The sequence below is a fragment of the Panthera tigris genome, chromosome E2 (genome assembly GCF_018350195.1).
Source record: "Panthera tigris isolate Pti1 chromosome E2, P.tigris_Pti1_mat1.1, whole genome shotgun sequence".
Taxonomy (NCBI): Eukaryota; Metazoa; Chordata; class Mammalia; order Carnivora; family Felidae; genus Panthera; species Panthera tigris.
Genome location: NC_056674.1, coordinates 56456330 through 56483597, shown reverse-complemented (window position 1 = coordinate 56483597; position 27268 = coordinate 56456330). Strand labels below are relative to the sequence as shown.

Sequence of the window (27268 nt, the reverse complement as noted above, 5' to 3'; positions counted from 1 at the left end):
AGTATGATAAAAACAAATTAAATGATACCTCATTATGCCGTGATAAAACTGGAAAAGTAAAAGCAAAGAAATGTTATTAAAAGCAACCAGAGGAAGGGCCACATTTCTGTCAAGGAGAAGAAAGGAATACTGACAGCTGACCTTTCAATAAATGTTAACTGACATGTTAATGAAGTCAATGAAATGACACCTTGAAAGTGTTGCACGAAAATAACTATCAACTGAGGTTCTGTACCCAGTGAAAATATACATCAAAAATTCAGGCAAAAAAGATGATAATAATAAATGAATAAATAAATAATCACTGTCATACCTGCACTATTTTTAAAATACAAAGGAATTCTTTAATCAGAAGGAAAATTATCCCATGTGGAAGCAAAGAAACATGAAGGAATAGGTAATAATATAAAGGGTGAATAAATGCTTATTACATAAAATAATATTTTTGTAAAATGTAAAACATATAGTATTAAAACATGACAACAATATCTTAAAATATAGGAGTGGGGTAAAAGGAATTTACTTGCCCTAAAGTCCTTGAAGAATCCATAAGTGGTAAAAATGCTAATTCACATTAGACTCTGTAAGTCGAGGATGTATATTTCAACTTCTCAGAAACTAGTACAAGAATATGAAAATTAAGTGTAATAAATAATTTATAGTAGAATATTAAATGACAAAAATAATGGATTAATTAATAAAGAGGTGAGAAATGAGAGAAAAATAACTATAGGAAGGTACTCAGACAGAAAATAAGTATTAGAATTGGTAGATTTAAGCTCAAATATATGGTCTTTGCATTACATGTAAATGGAAAAACTAATCCAAGTAAAAAGACTGGGATTACCAGAAGTGGAAAAAAAAAATCAAAACCCAAATCTACATTGCTTATAAGAAACACACTTTAACATAAGATTAAACTTGAGAGAAGAAAGGATGGAAAAAAATATAGCATGATGACACTAACCTTAAGAAGGCTACAGTAGTTATTTTACTACCAGAGGAGGTAAATGTTAAAGCAAAAAGCATTTCCAGAGGTAGAGAGTGCGTTTTGTAATAATAAAAGAACAAAACATCAGGAAGATATAACAATTTTAAATTTGTATGCGCTTAATAACACAGCTTCAAATACTCAAAGAAAAATTTGATGCAACAGGAGAAATAGATATATCTACAATAATAGATATTGTATCTACTCTTTCAGGAACTTACAGAATAAAAAGATGAACAGACAACATATATAGAAGATTTGAAGAAAAATAACTGTAAACAACTAATAACTCAAACAACTGTAGATTTCACATTGTTTTCAAGTGCACATGGGCCGTTTATCAAATCTGATCACATGCTGGGTTGCAAAACAAGTCTCACTAAATAGCAAAGGACTATAATCATATCAGTGTGTTCTCCCACCAGAGTGGAATTAAGTTAGATGTCAATAAAGGGAAATAACAAGAAAACCTCCAAGTATGTGGGATTAAGCAATATACGTTTAGGCAGGCGACTGAGAAGGGTTTTAGGAAGTTTCTGAGTTGCTAATCATGCTCTATTTCTTGATACGGGTTTCGTGTTTGACTTGTAATGAATGAAATCACTCAGTATTTGTGTACTTTTTTGTACAAAAGTTACATGCTTTTTAAAAAAGAAGTCTGTAAAATTGAATAAGCTGTATTAATAGTGATTTATTTATTTATTTTTCATTTTTTTTCTTATTACATTTCTTTATTTTTGAGAGGCAGAGAAAGACAGAGCATGAGTGGGGGAGGGGCAGAGAGAGAGGGAGACACAGAATCTGAAGCAGGCTCCAGGCTCTGAGCTGTCAGTACAGAGACTGACATGGGGCTCGAACTCACCAACCGTGAGATCATGACCTGAGCCAAAGTCAGATGCTTAACCGACTGAGCCACCCAGGCGCCCCTATTTATTTTTTTAAAAAATTTATTTATTTTTGAGAGAGAGACACAGAGAGTGAGCTGGAGAAGGGCAGAGAGAGAGAGACAGAGAGACAGAGAGGCAGAGAGAGAATCCCAAGCAGGCTCCACACTGTCAGCATGGAACCCGATGTGGGGCTTGAACTCACAAACCGCAAGATCATGACCTCCACCGAAACCAAGAGTTAGATGCTGAACCCACTGAGCCACCCAAGTGCCCCTTAATTGCAATTTAGAAAGACATTTTGGAATGTTTCAATAAAACAGGTAAGCAAGTATAGTCTCCCAATTTGGAACAATATTATAGGTAACTTCTTTTTCTTTCTAACTATTAGGGAATTGAGAGAAAATTCAGATAAAAATTTAGTGTATTGTACATGAATGTGCATAGCAGCATTATTCACAATAACCAAAAAAATTGAAACAGCCCAAATGTCCATCAGTGGATGAATGGATAAACAAAATGTTGTAAATTCATAGAATGGAGTATTATTCAGCCAGAAAAAGGAACAAAGTCCTGATACAAGCTATAACATGGAGGAAGCTTGAAAACATGGTGAGTCAATGAAGCAAGTCACAAAAGGGTACATACTGCATGGCTTCATTTATACGAAATTTCCAGTATGAGTGAGTCCATAGCAATACAAGGAAGATTTGTAGTTGTTAGGGGTCGTGGGGATATGGGGATGGGGAGTGACTGCTAATGGGCATGGGGTTTCTTTGGGGTGATGGAATGTTCTAGAATTAGATAGTGGTGATGGCTGCAAAACTTTGTGAGTCTACTAAAAGCCAATGATTATACATTTTAAAAGGGTGAGCTTTACAGTATGGACTTCTATCTCAAAAAAGTTATTAAAAATACTTAATGGAATGTGAAGCAGGAGTGGCAAAGGAATGAAATAAATAGATGTGATCCTGACATCATTCTGCATCAGACAGTTGATTAAGAGGAAAGAGTACACTTCTAACCCAAGAAATAAAGTAGCTCCTTGACTGTTTGAGAAACCAATGAACGAAGAGGAGGGAATCACCCAGGGAGCACGTGGGTGAAGACTTAAATGTCTTGTGATTTGAACCGCCATGTCAACATCAATAAAGATAACATATAATTCTTTTTAAAATATTTTTAAAAGTTTATTTATTTATTTTGAGAGACAGTACAAGCGGGGGAGGGGCAGAGAGAAAGGGAGAGAGAGAGAGGGAGAGAGAGAGGGAGAATCCCAAACAGGATCCACACTGTCAGCATGGTGTCCGACTCGGGGTTTGAACTCAACGAACCTTGAGATCATGACCTGAGCTGAAATCAAGTGTCCAAAGCTTAACTGACTGAGCCACCCAGGTGCCCTAGAATTGGCTTTCTAAAAAAACCTTTAAAGTATTTCCTCTCTCAGTAACAATCTCTATATTGTCCAAGACTGGAACATGCCAACTAAAGATGGAGTTATTTCTTGGGCTCCTTTACAGATAAGGAAGGCTAAGAACATACAAGCCCCAGTTGCTTTCTGGGGGAGATTTTTACTTAGGTAGCAAGTCCTTCTTAGCCCTTCTCACTTCCCCTTTCTTTCTTCCTGGTATGTGGACATGATGGCTGGTGCTGCAGTGACCCTATTGTATTGTGAGGCAGCCTTGGAGAAGGTAGAGAAGAAAGATAAGAGGAATCTGGAAACTGGTGATGCCACGGTGTCACCACATTGGCCTGGGACTACTGCCAGTGCAGAGCCCGACAGGGGGCTCGAACTCATGGACTGGCATGACCCGAGCTGAAATCAAGAGGTGGCTGCTTAACTGACGGAGCCACCCAGGCGCCCCAACCTTTTACATTTTAGAAACATCGTCACCACGGTATCATCCTCTTGCCCACCACCATCTTGCCCACCACCATTTCCTTCCTCACGGCTTTTATCCCAGCACTGTCCTCACCACCACCTGCCTTGTTACCACTCTTCTCATCGCCGACACTCTAGAGAACTGTGGGTGACCCGCACTGTCTAAATGCTCTCCATCACGGGCTCACATAACAGTCATGAGAACCTACTGAGATGGGCTCCGCCGTCAGCCCCAACAACAGGTGAAGAAACGAGAACATAGGTGGTTGACAGATTTGTATCCACGGCGGGACTTGAATCCAGTTCTGGTTCCAGAACCCACCTCTTCCCCTCTGTGTTATCTGGTCTCTGGCAATTCTGGCATCCCAAATGCATGCAGGAACATGTTAGCAGATTTGACTGTGAATTTAATTTGTCCAACATTGGACAAGGGCTCGTGTGGGACATCTAATGTCCTAGAGGGAGAGTTTCATGTACCCGCTGGCTGCCGGTCCCTCTCATTTCATCCCTTTTATTTTTGTATGAGTTGAGACATCACTTTCGCCCTGTGGGCATCTCACCTTCGCCCTGTGGGCATCTCACCTTCGCCTTGGCTTATCGTCCAATGTCCGTTGAAAGAGAAGTTCTGTGCTTTTGCCGACATCCACAGGTGAATCCACTTTCCATGAGGCTACTCAGGGTCTCTTACTCCACTTAAGAATTACGTTCAGGTTTTCCTTGAATTCAGCGGTGTCGACAACAATGCACATCTCTCACTCAGGGCATTTAGTTTGTGACGGGTGCTACGTTCAGGGTTACACTGAGATAACTAATTCGTCTCACACGCTTGGCAACATTGATAGACCTTCTTACTTTAGACTGGGATTATCCAATTGTTATTTTCATTCCTGTCTCTATTGAATATTAAAACATGCCTTTAGGACTTTTTTGGAAATAGAAATTCTGCAGATAAACCAGTATCCCCAGTGAATATTCCATGGGACACCAGCTCAGTGAGACATAATGAGGTCACCCAGGAGCAGTTATTCCTGGGGCCAGAAAGGTCTGGAAAACCCTACAGACTCTACTCCTCTTAGAGAAACACAAAGCATTTTCAAGGTACCTCAAAGTACTGCAGTAAAAGAAATCCTTCTTTCTCTTCAACTCCGCGTTTCCCACATCTAGTTGACCCCGAAGTCTTCCCCTGCCCCACAATGGTGGAACTCGTGAAACCAGTTTTTTTGGGGGGGGATACCAGTTTGGGCACCCCGGGAATAGTGAGCAATCTGTTTGAGCAGTCAAAGGCACATGTCATGGAAAGCAGTAGAATGAAGCCACATCAGCTGCTTTGGCCACTGGCATGTTGAGGTTGGATTCCTGAGTGGCCAGACCCCCCCACCGGGAGAAGGGGAGATTTCCACCCTGAACGAGTGATGCGTGTCTGGGGACAGGGGGCTGGGGAGCCGGAGCGCCCCCTCTCTTGAGCCATCTGGGGTGGCCCTGGGACTCTGGACAGAGGGGTGAGTTAACTGCAAATCCAGACATGGGCCTTTTTTCTGAATGGCAGGGAGGGTGGAAACATCAACCACAGATCAGGGAGCAGTTGTATGACTCACTGGGAGCTATTTTGCATCCCATTTCTGTCACTTCCTCTGCCCATGACCTTGGAGCAGTTATCTAGACTCTATGAGCTGAAAGGAAGCTCTCTTACTGGCAAAAAGTGGTTAATGAAACCAACGTCACACAGTCCAACGAGGCAATGGATGAAGGTTGGAGGGCCCCACTGCCAGTGGCAAGGGCTGTCTTTACCGATTCGATGCTCTGGGTCAGCAAGTGGGGGGTCAAATCTTTGGCTCTGACCCTGACCCCCAAAGGAGCCATGACATTTGCACATTTCCGTCAGAGCCATGGTGCAAATAACTTCCCAGTTTGGATACAAATTCGGCAACCGAATGCGATTCTGTGTACTCAGCCTGCCCCCAAACACTGCTTCGCTGGAATAAAGGGAGACCGGCAGCCATGATCCATAATCATAAAAGCACAAGAAGTGAGAGTAAATAGTGACTCTCCTGGACAAGCTAACTTGGCTGTTATTTATAAGCTCCTGGGCCACCTTGTTATTTCCAAGAAAATCTGCTCTACCTTACTGCTGCTGTTCTGTCTGGCCTCTCAATCTGTACTTGCTGAAAAAAAAACCTTACTGTTATGCTAAAATCACAATGGGCCTCTCCTAACTCAGCGCTAAATAACACCGATAAAACCATGAAGATGGAGTTTTGGCATCAGAAGCTCTTTTCTTGCAGACTTTAACAAGATTCAGTGCCTTCCTTCTCACAAAGCGCTTCTCAGCATCACACGCGCACAGAAGATACAAACAGGAGAAAACGTTCCGGCGAAACGGCACCCCCTCTCCCACAAAGCAGTGTTTCGATTTTGCAAACTGGAAGCCAGCCCCGGGGCTGCAGGTGGTGCATGGGATTAACCTGGACCGGCGACCATGGCCGCGACCTGCAGGGGCGCTGGGGCCGCAGACGCTTACCTCTTTCTTGGTGAACTTTGGGGGGTGATCGTTCTTGTCATCGATCATGATGGTGGCTGTGGCCGTGCCTGTTAATCCGACATCCAGTCCGGCCATGTCTTGAGCCTCGATGATCAATTCATACTTGGGGTTTTCCAGAGTCTATAGAGGAAAAGCACAGACAAGATGGCATAAGGTTTGGGCTGCCCCGTGTCCTTCCTCGGCCTCCCCCTTACACCCACAGATCTCACCCATTTGTATAACCATACCTTTGGAATCTCTCTAATACAAGACAGTCCCGATTCACAGACTGGACATGGTCGTGGGGGTGGAACCTATTTTCTGTCCTTATCCAAAGGGACGTTTGATATATTCTGCACTGTTTCATTTCTGGGCTTTGGGTATGCAATGCATGTTTGATGTTTACACCTGTGTATTTAATTTTGTCGTGGCCTCATCCAGCTGATCTGGAAAGGAGGCTAAGTTTGATGAGGGGATTCGGGCTAAGACGGAGACCCTCGGAACTCAGAGTGACTGAACGACCTGATAGCCAGGCACTGGGTACTGGGTTTTGTACTTAATCTTTCCAGCAAGTGTGTTAAGGCGCATTTAAAGTTCCCATTTTACAGGTGAAAAAAAATCCCAACTGAGTTGAGTAGAGTCACTTGCACCGCCTTTCTTTTGTGTCATTTGTAGCCATTTTTGTCTTTCACGCTCTGTTAAGTTTGGAAAATGCATTTTAATCCATGATCTGATAAATGCAACACAAGCAATATTGTACCATGGCCTCCCTGAATGCACATAAGCTTTCATTGGAATATTGGACGGCTTTCCTGCTGCCATGTTTAAACAGAACAGCTAACCAAGTGGCCCTGACCCCAAGATGAGGGGGGCAGTGGTTGGGAAACGCCAGTCCCTGCCTTTAAATTGCCTCTGGGATGGATTTGCTTGCCTGGGTCAAGAGCACCCATTCTTCTGGTAAGGCAGCACCCCACATTTCCTCAGCGGACCTACCCATCACTTCTTCTTTGCCCATGTGGTTGGGGTTGGGTTGCCTTTCCCCACCGCCCACCTTGCCAACTTTTTGGATGAGCCCCGATTGGAACTAGCAACCAAGCATATGCCATCCCAAGGGCACACGGTGCCTCGTCCGAGCTCAGGACCTGTGTTTGACATTTGGGAGACAGAAGCTCTGTGTCTCTGTGGTAATGATTCTGGAAGCTTTTAGCCTGGGAGCTAGATGAGCTACCTCAGGACCACAGCTGGGTGGGTGGGGAAGTCCATCTGAGAAAAAAGCCAAGCTACTGACAGAACCAGACTTGAACCCTGGAAGAAACGAAAGGTTTCCCAGTGATTGTATTAGATCACTTCATCGTGGCAGGCGCGGAGCCAGTCTTGCCTGTGGACTTTTTAGCTAATTACGGCATTAATTTTCCTTATTTGCTTAAACCATTTTGGAGTGTTTGCTTAATTACTCACAGAGTTCAAGTTGCATCAGCGTCAATAACAAAAACAAAAGGTCCTGCCAGGCGTCAATCGTCCTGTCGGTACAATGGCTGCAAAGGCAATTGCTTATACGAACTAAGAATTAAGAAACACCGTGGGAAGCAAAAACCAAAAACACAGCAGGGATCTAGAATTTCCTTCTAAAGCCAGAAATTTACAATGTGTATTTTAATAACTCAATGCTAGCTGTCCCCAAAACTTTCCAGTATTTCTAAAAGGCGCTGGCTCCCTAGGGCATCTTTAATTGGTTGTTTCTTAACTAAGAGCCTCTGAGCTACTAACTTAAGGAGTAGGAGTTCTGTTGTATGGTTTGGAAAGCTCAAAATTCTTAGATTTGAGAGAACGAGTGGGGTGCTAATACACTCCTTGGACAGGATTATTCACAATGTTCCCCTCCGCCCACCCATCTTTACTGAGATACGGTTGACATATAACATTGTGTAAGTTTGAGGTATACGTATGATGATTTGATACATGTGTATATTGTGAAATGAGCTCCAGGAGACTGGAAGTCCTCACAGTTCTCTAACTGCTGAGTGCACACAGACTTTGACACCAAATCCAGATCGAGGGGATTCTGGTTGTGCCCAGATCAGTTCTGTCTCCACTCCAGCTAGAAGCTGGAAAATCGTCAGCTTCATGTAAGTGACTTATCATCACCCACAAGTTGGACTGGGCTTACTATTTGCCGTAAGTTCTGCAGCTTGGACCATATGAAGCCAATCACTTGGCCCATTTTCAAAATCTTTCCTGAGCGTCTCTGGGCAAACAGTAGCCACTCGCCGGGTCTAATTACTTGTATAACATTTTTACTTTTCTAATAAAATGTTGCATGATTTTGGAAGCACTGTGCCATAAAAATAAGAAATTTGAGTATTTTTGAATATTGAAGAGATTGTGGCAAACTTAGTCCTTTTCCCCACATAATATCACTTCCCAGTATCATTCCTTGACATCATTTTAAGGGTTGCATAAAATATAATGATATGCATAATATATAACTTACTTCATCATCTTCTATCATTAGGACTTTAGGTTATTTCTAGTCTGTAAGCATTTCTGACAATTTCAAATTACACTGCAACGAACACCTTTGCTAAAAATATTTTTTTCAGTTTTATTTATTTATTTTGAGAGAGAGAGAGAGAACATGAACAGGGGTGGGGCAGAGAGAGGGAGAGAGAGAATCCCAAGAAGGCTCTGCACTGTCAAAACAGAGCCCGATGCTGGGCTCAAACTCACGAACTGTGAGATCATGACCTGAGCCAAACTCAAGAGCTGGACACTTAACCGACTGAGCCACCCAAGTGCCCCTGCAACGAACATCTTTATTCAAGAAGCTTTTGATATATTTTGACTATTTTTTTTGAATGATAGATTCCAAGAAGTAGAATCATTGAGTCAGAGTATAAACATTTTAAGGCTCTTCATAGTTAACCCTTGAACGATGCATAGGTTAGGGGTGCTGAACCCTCATGCTGCTGAAAATCTACGTATAACTTTGGACTCCCCGGAAGTGAACTGCTAAGAGCCTCCTGTTGACCGCAAGCCTTAATGATAACATAATAAGTTAACACAGGTTTTGTACGTTAGATACATATTATACACTGTATTCTTTTTTTTTTTTAATTTTTTTTTTTAACGCTTATTTATTTTTGGGACAGAGAGAGACAGAGCATGAACGGGGGAGGGGCAGAGAGAGAGGAAGACACAGAAACAGAAGCAGGCTCCAGGCTCTGAGCCATCAGCCCAGAGCCTGACGTGGGGCTCGAACCCACGGACCGCGAGATCGTGACCTGAGCCTAAGTCGGACGTTTAACCGACTGAGCCACCCAGGCGCCCCTGTACACTGTATTCTTACAAGAAAGCCAGCTAGACAAAAGAAAATCATAAGGAAGAGAAAACGCATGTATAGAATTGTATTGTACTGAATGAAAGATATCCACATATTATCCACACAGTACAAACCGGTGTTGTTTAAGGGTCACCTGTATTCGTAATTCACTGCTGCTTGCCTAGAAGATCTAATCAATTTTCCTATCAGTGCTACCAAAACATGTATGATCCCGGGCATGGTTTGTCCCTAAACGACAGCTGATTTTGCTGCCTGAAGCAGAGTGGGGGCCGAGCGTGGTTCTGTGATGGCTCCTATCTAACAGGGCTGTGAATTCCTCACAGCTTTGCCCGGCCCCAACATACAGCGTGGGTTACTATGGACACGCACAACAATGGTAGCGGCTACGTGCTGTTTTGGCTTCCCAGTGTCCATTTCCTCTTACCCTCGGACCTATGCTAGGATTCCTCTTGGGGGCGTCCCCCCCTTCCTCACTCTCCGCACAGGTGGAGTTCAGGTAGGGCTGACTCTAGCCGTGAACGAGGGATGGTCGCGTGGCTCGGGCCTGGACAATTGGGGGGTCTCCCGCTCCCATGATCTTGTGATGCGCGCATAACCCAAGTTAGGCCACCTAGGATTGAAACGCAATTGTAGCACCTACTTCCTTTAGCGCTCTTAGGTAAAAGAAGTCCTCTTTCTGTTTCCTGGGAGGGGGTGGGACATAGATCTGTTGCAACCACACAGAGGAAGTCAGCCCGAGGGAGAAGATACCACAGAGCTGAGATACCACAGAGATGGAGTTTCTTCAGCCTTACTCGAGTCATTTAATAATCATCCTTGAAGCCAGAATTTTCCCCTCATATTTTGTGAGTTCTATGAGCTAATAAATTTCTCCTTTCCCTAAGACGTCTAAATTAAATGTTCCATGAGTAGCAACAAGGGAGTTTTGACTAATACTGCAACTAACACTGTGATCAATTATCTGTTTATTTGCGAGAAAGTGTGAGAGCTATTGCATCATGCTAGGGGATCACAATAGGCTGTTCACAACAGCACTGCAATCATTTCTTGAATACATTATTTTTCCTTTTAACATTTTTCCCTCCACAGAAACTTTTTTTTTTTTTTTTGGACCAGAGACAGTTATTCTAATTTTTTCCTTCATTAGTCTTCGTGTCCATTTAACTGGAAGTTATTAAACATCTAGTCTAAATATCGTGCTGGGGAGGGGTGCCTGGGTGACTCAGTTGGTTGAGCGTCCGACTTCGGCTCAGGTCATGATCTCATGGTTTGTGAGTTTGAGCCCCGCGTGGGGCTCTGTGCTGACGGCTCGGAGCCTGGAGCCTGCTTCGGATTCTGTGTCTCCCTCTCTCTCTCTGCCCCTCCCCCATTCATGCTCTGTGTCTCTCTGTCTCAAAAATAAATAAACATTAAAAAAATTTTAAATATTGTGCTGGGGATACAGAGATGGGAAAATAGAGTCCCTTTCTTCAAGGAGCTGAGAGACGTTCAGGGTCAAGGGCAGGCATAGTTCTAGAGAAGTTCAAGGTCAAGGGCAGGCATAGTTCTAGAGAAGTTCAGGGTCAAGGGCAGGTATAGTTCTAGAGAAGTTCAGGGTCAAGGGCAGGCATATTCTGTAGAACTGCAAGAAAATGGAGTCAAGGCTGAGCACAGACGTGTACAAATTCTCATGACAGTTCAAAGGGACGGACACACTGGCTTTAACTCTTTTGTAATCTAACAAATTTTATAAATGATGGAAAAAAAGTGAACCAGCCAATTCCTGTCTCCTGAAGTAAATAAAAGTTTATGACTGCAATGAGAAATAGATTGGCCAACCCAGTAGGAAATCAATTAGACAATTAAGGAGATAAATTGCAAGGCTCGGGATGTGATGTTCCCAAAGTCTCAATTTTCTGGCAAACTCAAGGCTACTTTTAAAACGTGTTTTTATTTTTGGAGGAATATCCAGTTACTGGAAGGAAACTGGAAATAATACAGTCGTTTCTGGAGTGGAAAGTGAGGGCTCTCCTCCACCCCTCTCCAACCCCCCCGCCGAGAGGTGACTGTCATTACTGGTCTGTGGTCTCCTTCCTTTCCCCCCACAACACACACATGCATGCGTGTGGGCACACACACACTTTATGTTCACACGTATTTTTTTAAAATTTTTTAACATTTATTTGTTTTTTGAGAGAGAGAGAGGCAGAGCGTGAGCAGGGGAGGGGCAGAGAAAGAGGGAGACACAGAATCCGAAGCAGGCTCAGGTTCTAAGCTGTCAGCACAGAGCCCGACGTGGGGCTCGAACCCACGAAATGCGAGATCATGACCTGAGCTGAAGTCAGTTGCTCAACCGACAGAGCCACCCAGGCACCCCTATATGCACCCATATTTAAACAAATGATTCCAATGACACAGCTGTGCAAGCTGTCATGCCCTATCACTCCCACCCTTAGTGATTATTGATCTGTCTATTCTTGTTATCTCCTGTGGAACAGCTACCATCATTCATATAACCCTTCCTTACGGGATGGTCACCCATCCAGTTGTTTCCAAGTTTTCTTTTTAAAAAAAATTTTTAAGTTTATTTATTTCTTTTGAGAGAGAGAGAGAGTGAGCACAAGTCGGGGGGAGGTGGGGGAAGGCAAGAGAGAGCGGGAGAGGAAATCCCAAGCAGGCTCCACACTGTCAGCGCAGAGCCCAATGCAGGGCTTGAACTCACAAACCATGAGATCGTGTCCTGATCTGAAGTCAGACGCTTAACCAACTGAGTCCCCCAAGTGCTGCCCCCCCCCCCAATTTTCTTCTTTAAAAGCAACTCTTAAGATAACAAGTCTACTGGGCTATCAGTATTTGGGGATGTGTTTTTTTTTTCTGTGATAAACATTACTGTTTTTGCAAATGACAACATTAACAATAACGAAGCAACTCCTTTGAAAGCGGAAAGACAGAGAAGATAGTGGCACCTGAATCCCTTGGCTCTTACACAAATAGTATCCACTCAGCTCTGACGTCCCTCCCACGCCAGCTGAGCCTTCTCCAGGAAGCCTTCCATAAATCCCTAGCTCCTGTGCTAACTCTTAAGTGAAATACACGTACGTGCGCTCATTTCTGTACTTCTCGGCCATCACTTGCCCTTGCTCCTCTGCTGGAAAAGACTCCTAAGCAGCCCACAGCTGCCCCATTCTCCAGGAAGGACGGCTGATGCAGAGAAATAGGTCCCCGTGGCCGCGTGTCAATGTTTGCCTCCTTCACTTTCCTCTCTCCACGTTACTCCCAGGCTCAGGAGAAGGATTTTGCCTTCTTGAATGTCTTGGGAGGACCCTTCCACCATGGTACTTCACCCTGCCTCTGGGGGACCTTCAGCGGTCCAGCTGTTCCCTCTCTTGGTGGGTGAACTGAACACGGGGGAGGGAAGCCTCACTGTCCTCTCAAGACCAAGCTGCTGTCTCTCAGGACAAGGATCTCACCTGATGCTTGTGTTTATGTCTCCCGGCTCTTTTAGGGCTCACTGGGGACACCAGTGTGGTCAACTCCAGTAGAAAGAGACTTCCAGGGGGCACCTGGGTAGCCCAGTCATTTAAGCATCCAATTCTAGGTTTCATCTCAGGTCACGATCTCATGGTCCGTGAGTCTGAGCCCCTCATCAGGCTCTGCGCTGACAGCATGGAACCTGCTTGGGATTCTCTCCCCCCCCCCCCCCCCGCCACTCTCTCTGCCTCTCCTCTGTTCATGCTTTCTCTCTCTCTCAAACAAATAAATTTAAGAAGAAAGAAAGAAAGAAAGAAAGAAAGAAAGAAAGAAAGAAAGAAAGAAAGAAAAGGCCTTTCAGCCTGAGTTAGGCTGAAGGTGCTGCTCTACCCGGAAGGGCAGGAGCTGCACTGCTGAGATCTGGGATCGTACAGCCTTCTGGCTCTGACTTCTCCCTTGATTCTGGAACACACTCCAGGGTTTGCTCAGGAGAAGTCTTTTCGACCCCATAGCCAGCCAGCATCGGTTTCGGTGGCCTGCACCCAAAGGGACCTGTGGTAAGCCAATGCTGCCGGTTCACCAAATCCTAGTTCTTTTGATTCCAGGGCGTCCAGCTAGATGAACTAGGGGGACTGATCCTGGCCAACGGAACACGGGCAGAAGTGACCCTGGTGCGGCCCCCAAACCTCCCATGTAATCCTCCACGTTTTCCGTTTCCCAGAAAGGAAGAGGCCTGGATCTCCAAAAACAAAGCACTGTTTAGCTTTTCTAGTTTCTATTTATTTATGTTTTAAGAGACAGTGCGCACATATGCAAGTGGGGGAGGGGCAGAGATAGAGGGAGGGAGAGAATACCAAGCAGAGCCCGATGTGGGGCTCAAGCTCACGAACTGGGAGATCATGACCTGAGCCAAAGTCTGATGCTCAACGGACTCAGCCACCCAGGCTCCCCAAGCATTCTTTAGCTTTAAGGGAAGTTCACAGAGGAGCTTAGCCTACCCTGACTAATATGAAGGCTATGTTTCCTGTTTGGTTTTATTCTGAATGGCCATTTACTATCTCCCTAAGTGGATGACAAAGTTTTCAAGGGCAAGGGCCATGCTTTTGACCCCACCACCTAGCTAGGACGCAGCAAACAAGGTGGGCGATTTACTTTCATTATTGTTAATGATGATATATTACTGTTGCCCTGAACTAAATTATATCTCAAAGGTCTGAGCATATCGGTGGCATTTCCAAACCAGAGTCATTTATTCTCGGGCAATGGCTTATACTTTGGGGAGCGCTAGCTCAAGGAGATAGGATTTTATTTTGACCAAGAAATGCACTGTGTCAAAACCGGGAACATTAAATTGGCTTCTCTGATTTTATTTTCAGCTATTTGATCTGTACGACATATCTAAGAGAGTCAGGCTGCTCTCTTGGTTTGCATTCTGCAGTCCTGCGCTTGTTATCTTCCCCTGGATGTCAACTAGCTACCAGTGAATAGATATTCCCAAGAACAAAAGGACGATGGTATGTCTACAAGAAAAAAAACCTTGGGCGTATCTCCACAGACACAGGCCAGGTTCACGCATCACGCTATTTTAAAAACCAAACATTTCATTTCGGAAAAAACAAGAATCAAGCCATGTCATTAAATATGGCACACAATCAATCACCAGACCTTTGATGTTTTATGGCGACATTCATACGACTATGCATTTAACGGAACATTTATCGCTAATAACGAGCATAATGGTAGCTGTGGGGGAAATCAACAGATAAAAGATACATGGGAAAAGGTTTTGCCATTAACCCACACGGCACCCTGTCATTCTCCTGCGTTGTCTTGAACACATCCCCACATTTCTCTTTACACTCTGTCCCAACTGGATTTCTTCCCGTGGCATCCCGCTTTCTCTCAATGTTGACATTTCTACCTCTCTTTCTTTTTCTTTCACTTTTATTGACTTGATGTAATGGGTAGGTAGTACGAGTCTCAAAAATCTTTCCCTTCGCCGGATGCTTGATGCCCTTGCAAAACTTTTGGTCTTTGAGCTTGAATGTGGAGCTCGACTCCATCGATACCATGGCTTTCTTGTGGTAGTGCATTCTGAACTTCTTCTGAAGGAGGTGGAATCCAATCCACAGATCCGGGAAACCCAGAATCTTTGACAAAAGATATAGAGCACTTTCGTGCATGGCCCAACTGTGCCAAGAGCTCGCTCGCAGCTCACTCACGGTCATGGTCCAGGGAAAGCTTTGGACAAAAACCACGAGCTGGCGAGTGGATGCGGCGCCACAGTGCCCCTCGCGGTCGGGCCGCCATCTTGGGAGTTTCCACCACTTTCTACTCTCATTCCTGCTCATTGGCCGCTGCTCACCCTTCACTGCACTGAAACGCCAAGAAGGCAGGGACCTGACTGCCAAGCACTTAGGAACTGACTGCACCAGTTAGTAGCTGAGCAATCCGGTCGAATGTCTTAACTTGCTTTTGCTCAGTTTCCTCACCTGTAAAATGGGGAGAATGATACCACTTCCAGACTGTTAACATACAGTGCCAAGCACAGAGGCTGGCATAAAGTGCTCACCAGATGGCTGCCGTTACCATGCAGTAGAATCTTCTGGAGAGTCTTTTAAAGGGATGGCAAGAAATGGAGTGTGGCCTCCGGGAATAGTCAAAAAGTATTGGATGCTGCTGAGAACCACTGCACAAGCCTGGAAACGGATCCTCCCCAGTCACACCTTCTTATGGTGCTGCAGATTCGGGGCAAACGTGCGGACTGCAGCTTTGTGAGAGCCCCCCAGGTAGAGGACACAGCTGAGACATGTCCAGACTCCCGAGCACAGACATCATGAGATAATAAATGTCTGTGATTGGAAGTCATTATGTTTTGGGGTAATTTGTTATGCGACGATAAATAACGAATCCAGTTTTCCCCCAGGACTTAATCACAGTCTGTCATATTCTTGTTTATTGATTGTTTGTTTATTGCTGTCTTAACTCTGCCTGTTTGAGCTCCAGGAGGTCAGGGACCCTGTCTTGTTGAGAGCTTTATCTCCCAGGTCCTAATTCAGTGCCTGGCACATCAGAGTTACACAATAATTAGTCAGTTATGGATATGTTTTACCAAAATAATGAATTACGCAGAGTGGTATGTCTGTAATGCTTAGCAACAGGTTCTCCTGATTTGTAATGTTGTTCAACTTTGGTGGCTTAAATACTCCTCCTGTGGCTGATTTCCAGCTACCGACATGATGTGGTTGATCGCACAGATGGAAAGTGATCCCCCTTACCCTTGGTTTTGATTTTTGTGGTTTCTGTTACCCGTGGTCAACCTTGGTCTGGAATCGAACGCTTCTCCTTCTGACATGGTGTCAGAACGCCAACAGCAGCCTGACGTCACATCAGATGCCTCTGTCATTCACTTCACTACAGCCCATCATGTGGGCATTTTATCATCTCAGGTCACCACAAGGAGAGCGGTGGTCACAATAAGATATTTTGGGGTAGAGGGAGCACATTCACATGACTTCCAGTGTATTTATTGTTTTAATGGTTCTGTTTTATTATTGTTGTTGATCTCTTCCTGTGCCTAATTTACAGGTTAAACTTTATCACAGGTATGGACAGGAAAGCACATAATCTACGTAGGATTCAGCACCATCTGTGGCTTGAGGCGTCCACTAGGAGACTTGCAACATCTCCCAGCAGGTAAGGAGAGACTACTGTGGACACAATCGGTTATTCTGAGCCAGTGAGAGCAGGCTCTAGCTTACCAATGGGCTACAGGAGTCAAGGAGATCTTTAAGCAGTCTTTTTCAATAAATCCCTTAGTTGTCTAACATTGGGGCACTTGGGTGGCTCAGGTGGTTAAGCGTCTGACTTCAGCTCAGGTCATGATCTCACGGTTCGTGGGTTCGAGCCCCACGTCGGGCTCTGTGCTGACAGCTCAGAGCCTGGAGCCTACTTCGGATTCTGTGTCTCCCTCTCTCTCTGCCCCTCCCCTGTTCATGCTCTGTCTCTCACTGTCTCTCTCTCTCTCTCTCTCTCTCTCTCAAAAACAAGTTGAAATAAATTTTAAAAAGATGTTCAAAAAAATACCTTTGTTGTCTAACATGGAAGGTATTGTTAACGAGAAATATTAACATGAGATTAACAGCAAAGACATAATGTGATTCATTTATTTATTTATTCATCGACTTGTCCCAAGCTGAGCATTGCAAGACTCCTAACAATATGGCACCTGATCAGGGACCATACATTCTTCTCCAGGTTAGCTGCACCTGGCACCCGGTCTATAAATATTGCAAACAGATTGGTGAAAACATTATCTGAAGCAGAACGAGTTGCTGTCTGTCTGGAGTTTGATTTATCCACTCTGGCCACATAACACAGGGGAAAAGCAGTCCATAAATCCAACAGGAACCACATACATTTCCTCGTAAATTGTGCCTTCTTCCCACCGCAGACGCTGAGTGCCTTTCTTCTATCTTCCCACAGAGAGCGCGAGTCCATTTGACTTGTGCTCGTCCTTAGGCCTCCGTTCACCTTGCTCCTCGCTGCTAATGCGAACATTCATGTTCTTGGCTGTCACCTGCTGTGTTTTTATTCCCGGCTGGGGTCTTCTGGGTAAGGAGAAGGCTGAGCCCATTTCCCCAGATTTACTGGCTGCCGACAAAGCTGGCAGGGTGGGGAAGCAACAAGGGAAATAAACACTGCCTCTTAGAAATATGTAGTTGGAATGACGTAAGTGATAGATTTCAGGTGGAGGGACACCAAAATCAAATAAAACATATCCAGGAGCGGTGTATGTTTTCCGATGTTACTGATGAGTTACAGTAAATAAACCGCCAACAGCACTCATTGCATACTTGGAAAAATCACCCTCTTTAGACCCAAGATGGTAAACGTGTGACATTCAGGTTGATGTCACTGAAACATTCATACAATGTCTTACTAGGTTCAGGTAACTCTGCTCGGATGTGATGTTTTGGTGCATTTATATTCTAGATAAATAAACAAGAATCAAGGCACGATGAGATAAATATTATCCTAAGTGTGCCAGTGAAAATCTACGAGAAGGGGGTTGGAACACGGGGTGTCAGGAAGGCCATATGGGGGTTATTTCATTTACCAAACATTTATTGAGCACTTACTATGCATGAGACTTTGTGCTAGATAGCAGTGATAAGGAAAGGTAGCCATGTGGAGTTCAAAATAATCCCCAGAGGGGCACCTGGGTAGCTTAATCGGTTAGGTGTCTGACTCTTGATCTGAGCTCGGGTCATGATCTCACGGTTCATGAGTCTGAGCCCTGTGTCCGGCTCTGTGCTGACAGCTTGGAGCCTGGAGCCTGCTTTGGATTCTGTGTCTCCCTCTCTCTCTCTCTGCTCCTCCCCTGCTCATTCTCTCTCTCTCTCTCAAAATAAATAAATAAAGTTAAAAAAAAAGAGAAATAATCCCCACTTAATTTCAGTAGGGTAAGGTGGGAGTAAGAAGAATGCTGTGGCATCACACAGAAGAGGCCACTTGAACCGGACATGGGGTGGGGGGCGTTAAGGACACATTCCTGCGAAAAAGAATATCCTACTACAGGATCAGAGATGGGGTCTTGATGTGGAAGTGAATTTCTATGAGAGAAGATGGGAGGCTATTAATCCTAAATGCTATTAAATTCCATCATTCAATAACAACTGAAGACTGATTGTGATTCAGGTCAGGACACTGTGGGAACAAGAAATATAAAACATAATCCCCACCTTCAAAGAACTCAGAGCCTGGCTGCATATAAAACACATACAAGCAACTCCACAAGGCACTAGGTGGTACGTGTGGAATGTGTGGTCAGTGGGTCTGGGTGTGACAGGTGCAGCTAGGGGTGGGGGCTATGGTGGCTTCTCGGTGGCTTGGGGTTAAGTGCAGGCTGGAGCTGAGTTTCTGAGGATGAGTATGATGGGGGGCGCATTCAGAGCGGGAAGGAGAGCCTGGGAACCAGCAAGGAGGTGGCCAGCTAAGACAGGGTCACTGGTGTGGCTGGAGTCAGGTTCGCGAGGTGACGAGATACAGCCTATTGGTTCTTGAAAGTGTCTCCGAGATCATTCGGCCCAGGCCTGCTTTCAAGGGTCACAGCCTCCCTTACCAGTGAGGCAACAGAGTAAGGGAATCCTGAGAATTTCTCCCTTTTATCAGCCAGAGACAAGAAAATACAGATCCTAAAAGCTGGAGGAAAATTAAACCTAAGGTGCTCTTTCTTTATGGTTTTTATGTTTCCACAGTCCACTGTCGACTCCATTAGCCTGTGTTTTCCAACCTTTTGGCCCTGAATTGTCACGGCAACGTTATGCCTGCTAAGGGTAGGTGCTTAGACATATTGTCTGAGCTGGGGTTTCTTGGGCTTGCGCGTATCGGGATCCCCTGGTGGACGCCCCGAAACACAGATTTTTAGCCCACTTCCAGTGCTTGTGGCTCAGGAGGTCCAGGCTAGGGCCAAGGATGTGCACTTCCGGGAAGTTTCTAGGTAAGGCTGGTAAGGTTGAAGACCACACTTTGATTAGCACTGTCCCAACGAGCATGTGCTGAGGACAGGTCAACCTGCCCTCGAAGAGATTTTAACTGAAACTCACCTGCGTATGATACAATTTAAATGAAAACCAGGAAGCACTGTTTGCTAAACTTTTCCTTTCCTTGCCCTTTCTAGAAAAAAGATACTCCCTTCAAGACACCAGACAGCCACTTCCAGAATCATCTGCTAGACGTCTCAGTGGGGATGTTCTCCCTCGGCTTCCGTGGGCTAATGGCAGCTCATCTTTCCCGGCAACACAGCCTTCTTCCTGGACCCTCAGCTCAAGCTGGCCCCCGGGGGGTTCTCGGAAGTTCCCCTGCACCCCCCCCCCCCAGTGGGTGGGTGCTGATTTGGCCCCACTCCCTCTGGAGGACACCCCCTTTCTCTATCACCGCCGCTGCCATGCCTGACTTCCAGCTCCCCCGTCTTTCTCACCTGACTTATTCCAGAAGATCCCAGACCAGCCCCTCTGCTACCTTCTAAACCACTTTCCACTCCACGCCACCCAGAGCAAGCCATCGAAACAACCACCTGACCACAGGACCCTCCTCCAAATGCGTCAGGGGCTCTGCAGCAGCTACAGGATAGTGGTCAAGTTCCTCAAGCACACAAGACACACTTGTCACGGCCCGACCTCCTAGCGTTCCTCACTCCCAGTTACATTCCCGTAACACCGGACTCTGTGCCGTTCTACCAGCTTGGGCCGTTCCTACATCTTTGTTCACACTGTGCCCTCTGCCTGGGAGGCCGTCTCTACACGTTTCCCCCCACTCCCCCCCCCCCGGAAAGTTTCTTGTCCAAAGTTGTATACACTTTCCTTAGATGTTGCTTCCTCCCTAAACTTTTCCTGCTCTTCCCGAAGTCACTTCTTCTGCATTAGCCCTGTCTATACATTATGGTGGATGTTTCCCTCTTCGTTGACTTAATGACACTTAGAGCAATTTCCTCTTCATGTGTTGGTCTCGGGAGGAAGGGAAGGAGAGGGAGAGAAATTTGAAGATGTTAGTTACACTGCTGGTCTTACAGAGGGAGGGAGGAAGGGGCCATGGGCTCAGGAGTGCAGGCAGCTTCCGGAAGGCAGGGAAGGCAAGGGGACTGATTGTTCTTTAGAGCTTCCAGAAGGAACCAGTCTTCTGAGATCTTGGTTTTTACCCCAGTGAAGCTCATTTTGGACTTCTGGCTTCCAGAACTGTGTGTTGTTTGAAGCCACAGATTTTGTGGTCATTGGTTATGGCCCTCCAGACCCTCCCATCTACCAAGCGGCAAGTACCAAATTGGTGTATTGGAGAGTCTTCTCTTCAATATATGTGTTTTCCAGTATGTGAGTCATTTTCGGAGTATTCACTATAGACCTGGGTGGGGCTGAGGACCCCATCTCTGACTTATTCCTGCTATATCCCCAGTGCCTGGCTGCTGAGGGACTGAGGCCCTAAGACCCTGCCTTTATGTGGTCATTGGGTTATACTCTTTGAAACTAAACGGAATGAATTCTAAACCCCTCAGGAAAAAGTCACACGGCCCGTTCAGTGCCTGGCACTTTCCGTTAATTTTTGATGAATGAATAAATCAAGGGATGGTTAGGCTGATCACTAAACAGAAAACTGGGCCTGATGGTTGCCTTCCTGGGTTGCAGAGGGTATCAATCCAAAGGCAGGTCCTGAACTGTCTCTGGAGGGCCGGCTTATGCAGAGCAGGGTAGGCTGACCAGCCTCTGGCTTTCCAAGAACCAGCAGGGAGAGTCCTTCCCCGCCTTACCCCTGAAGAGGCATCCACGTCAAGGGAGGTCTTAGCATGCTCTGGTGCTGGTGGCCCGGGGTCTCCTCAACCTCATGGCAGATACCCCGTGGCTGGCCCCAACCCCTGGGCTCAGCTCCTGGCTCGTCACGACTCCTGGGGTGTCTAAGACAGAAGAGGGGGGACCGTAAAAGTGGGACGACCGAATCCTCAGCAGTGAGGTTTAGATCGGAATGACCTTTCCAGAAAAAGCGGGGGAGGGGACAAGAAAATGTTGCTCAGACGGGCCTCAGCAAACTCAGCTGGGGGCTGTCACACGTGACCCTGGGGGGCCGAATCTGCCACCGCATAATGTCGGGAAACTGGTATCTGTGGTGTTCACCAAGCACTCTGAGAAAGCAAATAGCTTTTCTTGGGTTTCGATTTATCACCATCTAAAATGTCATTCTCTGTATGGGTAATAAAAGATAATACGTTTTACGGTGGCGCCTTATGTTAAGGTTTTACGAAATCTGTTATTAAACGATCTGCATAGAATCTAAATGAATCTTATTAGGTTACATGGCATAGTGAGGTGGGTTTTTTTCCTTTGCTCTCCCCCAGGTCAAGTGCAGTGAGAAGGGCGGTTCTCTCTGCATGTTTTCCAATCACACAGCAGAAGGTAATGCTTTTAAGGTCAGACTAAGCATTGCGTTCTGCTGTGTAATCGGCTTCACAAAGTTACATACTGGTCAAAACGTCCAGAAAATTCAATTACTGACTCCCGATGACAAAAGCGCAGACGCCCACCAAGGGCTGGAGGAAGTTTCTAAAATTAGGTTCTAAGTTTGTGCAACTCGGTACAATTTCAGCTTTACAACCTCTGTCTGCATACCGGTCCCTTGCGTGTTAATGGCCCCTCTGCCCATTAATTTCAGGTGCTTAATCAGTGTCACCTGCTCGTCTTAGAAAAGCACAGTCCAAGCCGGATTCGGCCACCCTGTCACGGACCGTGCCCCCCTTCAGACGTGATCTCCTGATCAAGTCCGCCGTCCGGGGGTTACTTTTAATCAGGATCGTGCGTTTTCCCTTAAGTCAAATGCATTTTTATGCAAAGCTGACTTTGGTTTAGAGCTCTATTGCTGGTAATAATTCCAGGTGGCTTTCGAAACAAAGGAGCCCGCTGAGAGAGTAATGAATCAGCACTGACACCCACCCACTCCACCCGTGGACAGGAAAGCAATTCAAGACCCCGCCATCATGCTGTCATTGGGTTATGCTCTTTGAAAATAAATGGAACTAATTCTAAATCATCTGAGGGGGGAAAAAAATCACACAAGATGGATTCCAATTATGCCACTGCTGTGGTTCCGAAAGCAAATTCGTAGACCGGAGACAAAGGGCAAAGAGAACAACTCGGCCACGGATTGTTCTGGAAGGCTCTCCCGTTGATTTCACATCTGGCACAATCAGTCTTTTGGATCACCTTCCTTCAGCATTAGTGGGACAAGACCACCTAACGAACTGTGATTCCCCAGCCCTGTTCCCACCAGCGGCCCTTTTGTGATCTTGGCTTCATCGTTCATTTTGTGCTTGAAATTGCCTTGGCTCTGCTGAGAAGAGCTAAGCCTATTAGCACCCTTGAATGTTAGTTGAGCAAGGAACAAGAAGTCAAATGTTAGGATTAATATTTGGGCTTGCCTTTCACTGGCTCAGCCTCTCAGGCAGACAGAATGTTGGTAAAGATCAGGGTGTTTTCCTTCACAAATAATAAAACCCACAAAATGCCCTTGGAGGGCTCCTTCCTGTTTTATTAAAAAAAATAATAATAAATCGAGTTTTCTGCATTGCCTCTGTCTCCTCTGTCCAGATTTCCTTTCAAAGTGGGGGGAGAACTGGTCTCTATTACCAGTCTCTTTGGGAGAGAATCCCAGGGCCTCAGCCCTGGTCCCAGTGAGGGGGGACGGAACTCGGCCCTGGGATGGGAACGTTCCTCTGTGTCTCGTTCTCCCTCCTGGTTCTAAGCCCCACCCATGGGCCACAAGTCCTCATTCCTGGCCAGTCCAGCTGGGTCCCACATAGACCTTCTGTCAGTGTAACATTCATGACTACATCCAGAGGGCACTCACCATATGCTGGAAACACGGGGCCCCATTTCCCAGCCGTTCACACCAGCCTGTATGAGTCGGGCTGAGAAGGACGGGGGCTTATTCCGGATAGGTTGCCAGTCACAGTCAGCTCTTTGAAGCATTTCCCCCAAGTCTCTAAAGGTCTGCCTTCCTGGAGACCCCATTTGTCCCCACAGCTTCCGGTCTAGCTGCCGCCCTTGGTTCCAACAGCTACAATCACCACCCATCTGCTTTACGTCCACACCTCTCCTAACGCCCAGGTCCACACTTCTAACTAACGGCTTGTTGGACATTCCTGGCCAAGTGCTTCACACGCACCACAAACAGCACGTCCCAAAGCAGACTCCGTGCCTTCCGAGCCACGCACACTCCTTTCCTGTCCTGTGGATGGTGCCATTCTCCACCCAGCAAAGCCACCTGGAGCCGCCTGGTACCTACCCTCTCTTGTCCCCACCACGTTCCACGGGGCCGCTTCTCTCTTGAAAAGGACTCTCTTATCATTCCAGCCTGCTCACTATCCCTAACTGCCCTTGACTCTGTTCGGGTGACGGTCACAGCTCACTTTGATGCTACTTCCCGTGATAAATAGAATACAAACTGAGAGCAACTGGGGAGAGGCCCCCCCCAGGCCAGCCCTGGGTGAAGCTATAACCGTTCCCTGGCCAGCGAGAGATTTCTCAGGCTGACTTCCTGTGTGCAAAACACTGACGGCAGGACATCCTCTAACATCAGACGACTGCATCCTACAGAAGCACCTGGACACCGTTTGAGGGAAATGTGGGTGGTCCACTCACCCCACCTTTGCAGATTCTGCTCCCTTTGCCCAGAATGCAGTTCTCTACATTTGAACTTGGCAAACTTCTGCTCAACGGCCAGAGCGAGCGTCACTTTCTCTTTGCAGCCTTGCTGGAACCTCCAAAGCAGACTGAAGAGCTCTTCCCACAGCCCCTTTGTAGCACCCATCACACTGTGCCACAACGCACTACAGACCTCTGTCCCTCCCGCCCCGCTGGGAGACGCTTGGAGGTGGGAGCCATGTTTTAATGATTTGTGTTCGCTGGCTCGTGGCACAGCGAACATAGTGTGCATTTTAAAGCCGAAAGAAAGAGATAAATTTCAGCTCTCTGCTCTGCAACAACCGTGTGACTGTGGACAAATCACACCCTCTGATGTCTAGGTCCCCTGGGTCTGCAAAAGGATGTGGTCTCAGCTTGTCTCCAGGTCTACTATGAGGACGGAATGGGGAAATCCCTCAATACCACCGGTCACGTGACCTACGGTGTAGGGTGAACTTAACAAGTGGAAGCTGTCATTGGAGGAAAAAAAAAAAAAACAACACAGAATGGAGGCTCGATAAATCCTGGACAGTTATATAAGCTTTTTAAAGATTTTATGTATTTGTGTATTTATTTATTTTTGAGACAGAGTGAGCACACACGGCGGAAGGGCAGAGAGAGAAGGACAGGCAGAAACCGAAGCAGGCCCCGGCTCTGAGCTGTCAGCACAGGATCGGATACGGGGCTCGAACTCACAAGCTGTGAGATCATGACCTGAACCTCAGTTGGATGCTTAACCAACTGAGCCACCCAGGCGCCTCCAGTTACATAAGCTTTAAAAATGTATATATTTTTTGAGAGACAGAGCACAAGTTGGGGAGGGGCAGAGAGAGAGGAAGACACAGAATCTGAAGCAGGTCCAGGCTCTGAGCTGTCAGCACAGAGCCTAACGTGGAGCTCGAACTCATGAACCGCAAGATCGTGACCTGAGCTGAAGTCGGATGCTTAACTGACTGAGCCACCCGGGCGCCCCTGTATTTCTTTAATATTAGTTGACCTAATCATTTTATAAAGTACATGTAAATATGTGGCCTCCTTCTCTCCATATATACAGATATCTACATGTATGTACGTGCACACATGTCTATAAATGGAAATCTCCCCATCTATCTACACGAGTGCACACACATCAACTCATTAACTCATTAACACATTTCCTCAGTATCGTGGAAATTGCAGAAGAACGTTCTTCTTTTACTCCTATTTTGGGTGATCTATACTTATGATTTTTTTTTCCTGCTAAAGAAATGTAAGTGCAATGCCTCCCATTTTAAAAGGCACAGTGTTGGGGCGCCTGGGTGGCTCAGCCGGTTGAGCGGCCGACTTCGGCTCAGGTCACAATCTCGCGGTCCGTGAGTTCGAGCCCCGTGTCGGGCTCTGGGCTGACAGCTCAGAGCCTGGAGCCTGTTTCAGATTCTGTGTCTCCCTCTCTCTCTGTCCCTCCCCTGTTCATGCTCTGTCTCTCTCTGTCTCAAAAATAAATAAACGTTTTAAAAAAATAAATAAATAAATAAATAAAAGGCACAGTGTTAAGAAGAAAGGAAAACAACAGAACAAAGACAAAAACCTTTCCAAAGTGACACTTACGGCATTAAAACTTCACTCCTAAAACTTCTTCATAGCATTACAGGCCCAAAGTATTCAGTCCAAGGTTGCATAAGCCAGGAAACATGTGCATAAAGCAAGGGGGACACCAGCTGAGCACTGTCCTGCCGAGGCAGCCTGGCTGTGCCCACAGTGCTGGTGGCTGTCCCCACCGCCCGAGCATCCTGAGCCACCCTCCACCTCACTCTCCTTTCACTCACATCTTAGCGAGCCCCCTGCCCACCCCCAGGCTTCAGGTGAGGATCCCGAGGCTCAGAGAGGGCTCATTCATTCATTCCACAAATACTCTCTGAGAGCTGATTGAGGGCCAGGTGCTCGGCTCCTGTAGCTGGTGGGGAGAGAACCATACTCAGAAGCCACCAAGATCTCCTGTTCCCTGGGCTTACATTCTAGATGAGGAGAAAAGTTGCAAATAAGATCAACAGAGATGATCGCTATGGGGAGGGATTAAATACGACAAGGAATAGAGAGTTCTGGGGGTTAGGGTGGAGGCTCAATTTTAAACAAGGTGGCCTGAGGAGTCACATCTGATTCAAGCCATGAAGGGAGTAAGGAGGAGGCACGTGGATGTCCCGGGAAAGAGCAATCCAGAGAGCTGAACAAGCAAGTGCAAAGGTCCTGAGGCAGGGACACGTGAGACAGACATTGAAGCCCCAAACATTTAAAAGCTACTGAAAGTAATTCTTGAGAACTGATTTCTGACATTGTTAGTATTTCACTGTACTGATGTTCAAGGCAGTGAGCACCTGTCGAAGGCAGGAGCAAATACTGAGATGCACTTTTGGGTAAAGGATTCAACATTAAGCTTTCCAAGGGCAGAGACCACACCTGCCTTCCAAATGTCCCATATTGGCTTGTTGGATGAATGAACAAGTGTAGCTGTGATTTTTGTAAGACAGAAACTATTTTCATCATTCCAAAGACAATAAAAAGCATGATTCCTTCAACACCAGCTCGACTACAATCTGTCCCAATTTCATTATAGATACAAAATCAAAGCCTTCCATTTTAACAATATAAAAGTATTTTAAAAATAAACAGAACGTACAGCTCTATCTATGGGGAATGGATTTTTCTTTCTTTGACGAATCTTGACTCCCACAGGCAGAGACTTGGGGGCGGGGGGATGCTAAACGTTGCTATGCAGCCGAGGAACCAACGCAAACAAAAAGGAAAGCCCGGTGGCGCGTTGATTTTAGACTCAGGACATTCCCGGACCCAATTTGTCAGTTACCCAGTCGGCCAATTCCCACCTCCTTCCCTTGCCCACCTCTGCCTTCTGCCGTCCATTCTATTACTTCTCCGTCACGGCAGGGCACCGCAGACAGCCTCGGTGCTGTCCCCGAGTCCCGGCTCACCACCTCAAGTACGTT

General features: G+C 46.1%; 1 protein-coding gene across 9 annotated transcripts in view; it reads right to left on the bottom strand.

Annotated features, from left to right (window-relative positions):
- CDH13 (cadherin 13) overlaps positions 1-27268 on the bottom strand; it is a 1026978-nt gene that overhangs the window by 139980 nt on the left and 859730 nt on the right. For all 9 annotated transcript variants that reach the window (XM_007082828.3, XM_042969571.1, XM_042969572.1 and 6 more), the window contains one exon: positions 6276-6416. In XM_007082828.3, coding sequence (XP_007082890.1) covers positions 6276-6416 — 141 coding nt within the window. The remainder of the gene's footprint in view (positions 1-6275; positions 6417-27268) is intronic.